Here is a 10,479-nt window from a genome sequence, read left to right on the forward strand (position 1 = left end):
CCTTGAGTTATTCTGAGGGCAAGTTAGAATTATCACAGGAATCTGCAATTAGCAGGTTATATAGAACTACTTGAGAAAGGAGGGTGAAAAAGAAGATGAAAATGTAAAGTTGGAAATGTGGTTAACCACATAATCCGAGTCTTCAAAATGTAGTTACTTTGGAAGCGATCTGAACTTTTATAGTCACCCACGTACTATTTAGTATTTAAAATATAAGTGACCTTACAAAAGGTACCTAGAGAGAGTGGCTTGGGTGTTTCAGGCTTTCTTCAGAACATCCCGTGTACTCCTAAAGGCCAAGTGAAACATGTGGGGAGCTTGGCTCACTGAGCATGCCTATCCCAAATGTAATTTATGAAGCATCATTTTCTATGCATTAGCTTAAATGCATGTGTGCGTGTTAAGTCATTTCAGTTGTGTCTGACTTTGCGACCCTATGGGCTTTAGCCCACCAGGCTCCTCTGTCCATGGGATTCTCCAGACAAGGATGCTGGAGTGGGTTGCCATGCCCTCCTCCAGGGGATCTTCCTTACCCAGGGATTGAACCCACGTCTCCCACATTGCAGGCAGATTCTTCACTGCTGAGCCATCAGGGAAGCCCACTGACTTAAACAATTTCACATAATTTTACGTATTGGGTTGGCTCAAAAGTTTGTTCATGTTTTTCTGCAACAGTTTACAGAATGAATGAACTTTTGGGGCAACTCAGTACATGATGTAATTGAGGAAAAGATACAGATTCAAATGCATCCTGAACCCGACCTGTTTTCACTTAATATGTTATACATAAGAAGTTGGCAAACTATGCCCACAGAACAAATTTGGCCCACTGTTTCAGAAATAAAGCTTTATTAATACACCACCATGTCCATTCACTTATGCACTGTCACTTTCATATTACAATAGCACGGCTGAGTAGTTGTGACAGAGATGGTATGACCTACAACATCTATTTACCACATGGCTCGCAACAGAAAAAGTTGGCCAACACTGGTGTATATTATTACTCTAGTAACAAACCTATCACCAAAGATATAATAGATATCTTTCTCTGTAGGAATCACATTACACCAAAGATACAAAAAATACATTTCATTAGGACAAATCTTACTTCCAAGATACTTAAGAAAATATTCTGTCTTCAAATTCACTGCCTATGTCTCAGATTTCCTTCACAGGAGTTAATTCTCATTAAAACAAGACACATGTTCAAAAAGTGTCCTTTTATTATTTCTAGTAACATATATCGTATAAATACTCTATTTTTATATGACCTTTTACAAACGCGATATAACTTAAAAGTTTTATCATTAGAAAGAAATGTATAAAAATAAATATGTCATTATAGGCATTTATTACAAACTATAGTCCTTCTTAGAAGGAACACACAAACCAGTACTTATAAAGTACATAGAATTTATAGTAATGTATTTTACTATATACATATGGAAAAAAAAAGTTATTTTCTTTCATAGTAGAAGAGCTGAACAGACATTCACCAGGATATGACTGTTGGACCAGCTGCTGGGGGTGGACCAGCCGCTACCCCTCAGTAGCCTCCCCACCACGAGACATGTGATCTCAAGGTCCCCAGCACTGGGGACCCTGTTGTACACACCCCATTCTCGTTCTGGCATTACATTCTTTTTTTTTTTTTGGTGATCTTACTGACTCTCTTCAGACATAAACTTTTTTCCCCCCACATCCACATTCCTTAAGTCAGCTTACATTAGGAGGAAAGAAATATAGGAGATCCCCAGGTCATCAGGCCTCCTCTAGCTTTTACCAGCATCTGATACATCACTGCTGTGTTTTGTTTTCTTTTTCCCCTTGTAGAATTTATGGTGTGTTTAATACATGCAATTGTTTCTTCGTCAAAAGGAATTCACAAAGAAAGACACAATTAACGACACAAGAGAGGAAGATGGGAGTCATGTGAGTCACGGACGTTGCGAAGCATTTCTCGTGCTGGGCAGTCCTGAATTCTTCACTCCAAGATGGCATAAACATTCTCTGAAACCATAGCAGCGGGCATAGTGATGGTCAAAGATGCCATGTGCTTTCCTCTCTCCCTCCATTGATAGTGAGGTAAAGTAAGCCACGTCTTAAAGCAAAAATCTCACCTTCCTCCTTATTTCATCAGTATCAGGAAGCAGGGATTGTTCACATTTCTTAAACTTACTTTTGACCATTACTTCTATTTTCATAAGAACTTGTCAGGAACCTCACAAAAGAAATGATAATGCCCTGGGGCCTTCTTGTGCTACCTCATTGGTCAGATATGAATAGTCCTCATAAACTACCCTATCAGATTTGTAACTGGCAGGAAATTCTGATGATCTAACTTCTTTTCTACCTACCTGTACCTCCCAACTCATTGCCACCCCTGGTTGATCACCAGGGCAAGTCGCCCTGGATTCCTCCAGTCTCCTTGATTTCAGTGCATCAGCCCTTCCCAACTGCCCCCGTCCCTCAACACCACTCGTACTTAACTGCACTCTGCCATTGTGCAGAAGTCTATGTAGTGTTTAGGTTTCTTTAAAGGATCACAGCTCTCATGAGACAACACCCCCCCGTCATGGGACAGACACTGCAAGGTTCTCTTTTTGTAACCCTTCCCGCAAGTCTTGGAACACGGCGACCAGTCCCCCAGCTGCCAGCGGGGGCAAGGCAGGTTCACACAAGGTCTGGTGCTGGCCGGCTTCACTTCCTTGGCGCACTCTGAAGCGGGCTGTCCGTTGATGTCCCGGCACTCCACGAGCCTTCTCTGTACACCCAGCCCACAAGACTTGGAACACTCACCCCATTCTTCAATGACCCACTCCGAGAAAGTAGGAATGGCATTGAAAGACTCCTTCTTCTTCTTCACAAAATAGGTGTATTTAATTTTGGGTCGGAGGGCACTGCCCACCATCAGGACTTGGATGGTTAAGGGCTCCGTGAGAGGGCTGAAGCTTCGAATTCTTTCCAGCGCCGCCGAGGAGCCGCTGTACCTCAAGACAGTACCTTTGTGTGTGATGTCTTGCTCTAAAGTGGACAGAGTGAAGTTGCCATTCAGGATATATGTGCCATCGGCAGCTTTGATGGCCAGGAAGCTCCCGTTATTCCTGGATCCTCTCTGATTCCGTTGCTTCACTTCAATGTTTGTGGCTCCGGTTGGAATTGTGACAATATCATGATAGCCGGGTCTGCAGGCAAGAAAAATAGAGAGAAAAATCTCTCAGTCACTGGCTCATTATGTTACTTAGCTCGAAACACCTGGCAATCAGGTAAGAAAGTAATTTTTAACCAGACCTGTAAGAAGTTAGTTACATGGAAATGATAAGAACCTTCAGGAGTAAGGCATCTGAACACTTACCTTGCACTGGTAACTGATCCTGATATTTTCTTGCACGTAGATCCATTTCCTCCACAGACGCCACATTTATCGAACTTCTTTTTGGAGTCTATGATGCGATCACAGCCAGCTTTTACGCACTGTCCTTGCACACAGACGGAGGTGGAATCTGGGCTACATGGGGTGCCATCCACCACCTGAAAAAGAAAGGACATGTACCTGGAGTCACACGCTAATTAACAAGGGCAAGAGATGATGCTAGGAAAGTCTAGACGCTGAAAGTCTTCCTCATTCACATTACATTTCTATCAAAATTAAAATAGTACTCTGCACACTATCCCTCTCTGGCTTTTCTTTTTTCCATAGACATCTGAAAAATTATAAATTTTTAGATTATCTGTGTTCTATCTCACTTTTAGCTAAGGTCAACGAAAGCAGAGCTTTTAGTCAATTTGTTTACTGCTGTATCCTCCGTGTCTAGAATACTACCTGGCAAGAGCCGCCCTGCTGATATATCACTTGTATGTTAAATCTGCAACTGGGGACTATTTTCCTAGCCTACAGTGATCATGACTCATGATTATCTCAACCAAATTCAATTCCATTTTCTATCTCAGAGCCAGATTTATCCCCTCAACAAAACAGCAAAGCTATGCTTCCACTAGTTCAACATATGTTCTTAAACATAAGAGTTCTCAAAGCTCAGGCTTTCATTATAAGTCCATTTGCACATGCTGCTGCTAGTCACCCAGTAACAAGTACTTTTGACTATCTTAAACTATTTTCCAAAACCAAGGGATGGTTTTCGTGTTAATATATGATTTACCTATCCATGCATAAAGGGCTTTTCTTCATTTATAAGAGTAATAAGCCATTGCAGGAATCATTAAGCACTAGATTCAAGCTTCATCCATAACCCCAAACACCACAAGACTCAAAGCAGGCAGTTACCAATGTATCCAGAAGCAAAGTTGTCCTACTTTGAAATTGAATGTGCTGATATATAAATTTAATATATATAATTTTGACAATATATACTTAATACATTAAGCATATTTATAATAATTAAACATTATACATAAATACGTCAATATAAAAATATAAAACAACAAAGGTTGCATGAAAAGGTAGCAAGCCAAGGCTTGGGTTCTTAGACCAACCATCCAAAGAAAAGTCACTACCTTGGGCTGCAAAACGAAGAAGTAGCCAGTGCCTTTGGCTTGACAGATAAGCTTGCACCTGTCCTTGGGCGAGACTCCTGCATATTTGGGTATCCACTCCACTGCAGGCCTGCTGCCAAAGGAAGCTTTGGAGAATTCATTGTGTGCCTCACACTGTTCCAGCCTAAAGGTTTTTCCTGGAAAGAGAAGGAGACGATGACGTTATCCCTTTCCAATCTTCAAGTGCCCGTTTGCGGAGCGTCCTTTTCACCTTCTCTCTGCTCACCGTTATTCTTCGGGCAGTCCTCGATGTTGCAGGACCTGTAGCGCACGCGCTTGCCCTCGCAGTATTTCCCTCCGTTCTTCGGCACGGGGTTGTCACATTTCCTCATCGTATACTGAACTCCACCACCACAGGTTCTCGAGCAGTCTCCCCAGGGCCCCCACGGCCCCCAGCTTCCGTGAACAGGGGTCTAAACAGAGACACGAATCATTAGTGTTAGAATCCTCTATGACAACCCTTTCAGGAAATAGAAGAGAAAGATACGGGACACAGAATCAATGATGTGAATCTTTCCTGTATCCCTGTCAGAGGCTACAGGTCGGGTTGCTCCTGTGGCATCAAATGTCTGAGGGTCACTTGGTCATTTTCCCTTCTGAATGTCAAAGGAGCATGCGTTGCAGTGGATGACTCACATCAAAGTGTTCCTTGTTGGTCTGGTTCAGGCACTGGCCGTTGATACACCATTTCCCCTCTCCGCAGCTGGTGCCATCGGCCCAGGGGAAGTGTTTGGTCTGGCACATCAGCAATCCGCCAGAGGTGCCCGTGCACCAGAGGGTCGTGCAAGTGCTGGCCGCGTCCGGGCAGTGTCTGGACCCCTGTCCAAATGTGAGCTCGCACTGTCGGCTGGCACTGTACAAGGCCCCGGGGAGATCGGAGGGGAGCTGTATAAGGCGCTGGGGCTCATCCATCAAACATTCACCTGCAAAGAAAAATACCAATGGATATTAACAAATAGTAACTAAAGGCACGCAGGGGACAGATCAGCTTCAGAAAAGATTTATCATAAGAGATAATACATAGCAAAGTGATTTGAAAGCTGAAGGGTTTGGGAGAGATGTGCCAGAGAGATTTAAATTATTGTTAAGATGTTATTCTTAATGAGTTATTTCTGCCTTAACAATGTCAGGAAATCATTGTTCTGCTAAACACTCAAGTTCATGTATTCTGGGAGCTTCTTGGCCAAAAGCACTCTCCTTTATTGGAAATTCAGGTTTAAAAACCTATGCTCTTGACAATTAAAGTCATTTTGAAGGGAGAAAAGGAAAAGAACAGAAAAGAAAGAAAGAGCTCGTTTAACAAGTACTGTATGAACACGCGGATGGTTGGATAACACCTAGAAAGAGTAGCTGGAGTGTCTTACCATGACCATTATCTAGAAATGTTGTAATCGTGGAGGCACTGCAGGGAGACCAGGGCTCGTTGTGGTCCAGTTTGGTAAGCATTGATGCCATCATGTGGGAATCCTGGTTGACACCATTAATGCCAGCACATTGCTTGGCATCATCATGGGGCATGTTAAACACGTGGCCTAAGAAGAAATCCAAGACTCACATTAAAACATGTCATTTGCAGCATTTTTTTTTTTTCCCCAACAGAGATTCATCTGTCTCAAAGTGATATTTCTAAAGAAGAAATGTATCCAGATACCATCTATTTTGGAGACAGTGTCTACTTTTCACAGGGTGTAAACCAATGTGTGAATTTCCAAATGTGTCCCTAGCTCTGACTCTCTGATTCTGAATTCTAATAAAGATAACCATGCTCAGAATCATGCAAAAGCATTTTCTGCAGATTTTAGGGAGCTCTGGCACCTAAAATGGCAATATAATCTGCAGACGCTCCCTTTAACAGTAATACCTAGTTTATCAGCTTGAATTCATGAATTTTGCTTAACTCGCACTCTGGAATAGATTTACCTAATTCATGAGCAGTAGTGAAGGCGGCTTGTAAGCCATCATCCTCTATGACCGAGCAGCTTCTGTTGGGATCACATATAGTTCCAACATCCGCTATCCCAAGAGTATCACACGTCTGGACACCACACAGGTCCTACAAGAAGCAGAGATTTGCCCTTATTAATACACACCAGGATGAACTTCGGGATCAAACTGCTTGGCAGGGTGTAGCCTCACATGTGCTTTGGAGCTACATTTTTTGTTGCTGAGTAGCCCTTTTAGGAGTATTTTGTGTGACTTTAAGATTTTCCCCTAATGCATTCAACTAGGACTGTGAAACTTGAGATGTTAAAGCTATGGAAGGAATTCTCTGGTGGTCCAGTGGTTAAGGCTTTAAGTTCCCAATGCAGGGGGCCCAGTTTCAATCCCTGGTCAGGGAACTAGATACCATATGCTGTAGCTAAAGATCCTGCATGCTGCAAGTAAGATGCATCACAGCCAAATAAATAATAAAATAAATATTTTAAAAATTAGGAAAGATTAATCATACTAGCCAATGAAAAAATACTTAAGTGTGAAAATATTGGTAAAATGCCTTACATACATTTGTTACAAACTGACTCCCCAGGGAGTCCCGTCATGATTGGCGATGTCTTCCTCTCACCTGTCTGGTGAATAGAATCGCGGTGTCATAGTGTTCCTCATCCCGGTCACTGGGCGGGTTGTACTGTCTCTGCCAACGGCAGAAGTTCCGCAGCGTGAGGGCAGCGTTGGAAGTCACTTCTGGGCCCTTCTTTTCCTCGTAGATGACCAGGATCTTTACCACCACCAGGCTCACTGAATTCCGAATGCTGGGGTGTTTGTATAACCGGGCCGCCACGGAGAACAAGGTCAGAAGGTAGTGCCTTAGCTCAGTGCCGTGGAACTCGGCCATGGACTGGTCAGCCACAAGCATCGTTTCCACATAGCGGGGGCTGGACACAAATCGCTTCTTTCTTAGGTTTCCAATTCCTGTAAAGACACAAGAAAGATCATTTGCTTGGAAACAGTCTCACCAAGAATAGTTTACCTTCCTAGAGTATATAAGGAAAGCCTAACCAGTCAAAGCAAATAACACAAAAATACACCCAGGGGGCAAACAATAACAAAAATATTTGCATCTCTGTTCACTGCAAATGTTATTTTTAAAGTTTTTTTTTTCCTTACTGTAAATGTAAAGGCCATGTGCTCCTCTGAGGGGATCAGCTTTTTTTTTAAGTAGCATTTTTTTTTAATCCTCTTTGAAATCATGCAATCTGAAAAAGGCAGGATGCACACCCCTCTTTCCAGTCGTAGTAAAATCTTGGAGCAAGGGGAGCAGGCAGAGCCCCTGAGTCACTCTTTCACAGGCCAGGACTCAAATCCTGAATGAGATCATCAGGCTCCACGTGGAAGGCCCCGGGCAGGGTTGGGGCTTCTGCCAAGGGGCCGGGCCTGAAGGAATCTCAGCCCGAACGGCTCGGCTTTCTCATTCCAGGGGTCCCTGGGGGTGCTCGGCTCAGGCCAAATCCGGCACGAGGACCACCCAGTCTGCCCCGGCGCCTAAGGCCAGGACTCCTACCGCCCCACGGAAAGAAAGTTCGTGCTGCAGATTCCGGGGTGGGGGTGGGGGCACGGTTAATTATTTAGAAAAGAGTTCTCTGACTCCTGACCGTGAACCAGCCCCCTGCCCAGGGAAGTCCTACCCTGGGCTCGGATCACGCAACTGCTTCCAGGAGCAGAACGACAAGGGGAGAAGAATTACACTCTGCAAGCCGCGGGGAGAAAGTGAAGAAAGAGACAAGGCACCAAAGTGACAGGAGGAAAAGAACTATAGCAGAAGCAAGGCACACAGCGGAGAGTCCGAGGAAGGCGTGGCAGGAAGGATCGCCGTGACTAACTGTTCAACAGTGGTTCGGGGCAGAAGGGTGGCTGCGAGAGGGAGGCGCGGAGGCGGGGCGAGCCGCGCGGAGAGACCTCCCAGGCAGGTCCAGCCGAGGGGCCCCGCTGCCGCCAGCCGGTCGGGGGTCAGCCTGGTAAGCCGGGAAGGGACACCAGTCAGCAGAACAGAGGTCCTAACGCAGCTGTCCAGGCTCGAGGGCTGCGCATTCCGAGGGTCTCTCTCCCCCGCCCTCCATCTCCGCCCTCCCCGGGTCTTCGGGTGCGCGAACAGGCAGCGGTTACAAAACTAAGTGGCCAGTTATAACTCGACCGAACGACACATGGACGATCGTTCGCAAGAAATTAACAAGGCAGAAAGAAGTCGCACAAGCTCATTGTCGACTCAAGTGGGAGGGGCTGAGTTACCAGCTCTCCCTTTCAGATCCAAACGCTTTTCCTTAGCAGAAAAAAGAAAAGAAAAGAAAAAAAAAAACAACAACCCACTGATAACTTCTGTCATTCTTGATCATTCATGATCAGGGAAAATGGTGAGTTCACCAACCCAGATCTTAAACCACAAATCACCACCACGTCTCGGTCCTGTCCGCAGACACAGGCTTCCGTCTGCCAACAGGACTTTACCCTCAAGTCGTTCACCCCAGAGAAGGAAGGGAGGGGGAGATGAATGAAGAGGCAAGTGGGAGCCGCTCTTCTGGACTGATACCTGTTCTGTGTCCCGGGCGCTGGGGCGCTCGGTCCTGCGGCGCCCACTGCACAGTGGCGTCCTCGCCCTCTGGCCCCGCGCCCCCCGCCAGCTGGGTCTCGTCATCTAAGACCCCGCACTTGGCGCCGCCGTCGCCCCGCCGCCTTCGCCGCAGGAGATGGAACTGCGGCCGCGCGGGCTGCTGCTCCCCAGCGGCGGCGGCGGCGGCGGCAGCGGCGGGGGCCAGGCTCAAGGTGGCGGCTGCGGGCGCGGGTTGGATGAAGTACTCCTCGCCCTGCAGGTAGAAGGCGCCGCGCACGCCCTCGCAGAGGCTGAGCGCCGCGGCGGAACTGGGGTCGCCGTTGACCGTGCCAGAGTAGAAGCAGTGCGCCAGGTCGCCCACCGGATCAGAACGCAGCAGGTCCGGCTCGGGTCTGCGTCCCATAGTCTGGAGCGTGAAGCCGGGTGCCAGGAAGCCGCGGTCCAGCTGCAGCTCCAGGCTCAGCTGCCGACCGAAGGCGTCCAGGCGGAGGTGCGCGGTCCTGAGTCCCGGGTCGCGCTCCAGCGCCGGCAGCACCAGCTCCTCGTCCTCCTCGGCGGGGCGCCCGTGCGCGCCCGGCACGACCAGCAGCGCCGCTGCCGCGGCGAGGAGCAGAAGCGGTGCGGGAGCAGGCTGCAAGCCCCGAGCCCTCGGCGCCGCGTGCCCCATGTTGCCTCCTGCCGTGCGCTTTCGGAACCCTGCGGGGACCGCGCGCAGCATTCCGGAGGAACCGCGCGCCTCCGAGCGCTGAGCGCACTGGCTATTGTTCGGGTCCGGAGAGCGGAGCCTCGCTAGCTTGGCTCGGGACTGTTAACAAGTTACTCTGATTCTTGCAAAAGGGCGTGCAGAGCCCAGCCGCCGATAGGGCTCCCGGAGTCACTAAAGAGCTGGCGCTGCAGTTGTGTCGGAGCGCGGGAAGTTCTGGAGAAGAGTTGGAGGCACCGCGCAGCAGGAGTTGGTGGAGTGGCTGCTGCGGAGAAGCGCAGCGCCCCGGGACGCCTCTGGGGCCGGGGCGACGGGCCACACGAGGATCGGCGTCCGGAGACCCTCTTCGGTCTCCGCCTCGGTCGCGGTGCACCTCGCTCTGCGCAGGGCTCAGTCCTCTCGGCCTTTCTGTGCGCCCTGGCAACGAGAGACCGCAGGCTCTGAGCCGCTTTCCAGCGAGTGCAAGGACAGAGCAGCCCCGACCGCCTTTTTATATCTTAGACTGAGTCTCCGCCCTTCCCTGACCCCCCTTCCCTCCTCCCTCTTGGCCGCCTTTCTATCCCCGGGACCCCGCCCCCTAAACTCAGTCTGGGCTAAACGGAGCTGTGCGCGAGCCGGGGGTGGGGGGTTGGGGGGAAGGGGCTGGCTCGGCGCCACGCGCTCGTCAATCTGGGGG

At 48.2% G+C, this 10,479-nt stretch overlaps 1 protein-coding gene across 1 annotated transcript; it reads right to left on the reverse strand.

Moving 5' to 3' along the window:
• Positions 1–832: 832 nt before the first annotated feature.
• ADAMTS1 (ADAM metallopeptidase with thrombospondin type 1 motif 1) lies at positions 833–10,272 on the reverse strand. The gene is made up of 9 exons (XM_040227664.1): positions 9,080–10,272; positions 7,121–7,467; positions 6,478–6,610; positions 5,922–6,089; positions 5,194–5,480; positions 4,784–4,970; positions 4,519–4,694; positions 3,359–3,534; positions 833–3,188 (listed from the first exon to the last, which is right to left on the reverse strand). Exons 1-9 carry the CDS (start codon positions 9,816–9,818, stop codon positions 2,489–2,491), a joined length of 2,913 nt encoding a protein of 970 aa, XP_040083598.1. The 5' UTR covers positions 9,819–10,272; the 3' UTR covers positions 833–2,488.
• Positions 10,273–10,479: the final 207 nt, after the last annotated feature.

This window comes from Oryx dammah, unplaced genomic scaffold, assembly GCF_014754425.2.
Source record: "Oryx dammah isolate SB20612 unplaced genomic scaffold, SCBI_Odam_1.1 HiC_scaffold_2, whole genome shotgun sequence".
NCBI classification, from domain to species: Eukaryota; Metazoa; Chordata; class Mammalia; order Artiodactyla; family Bovidae; genus Oryx; species Oryx dammah.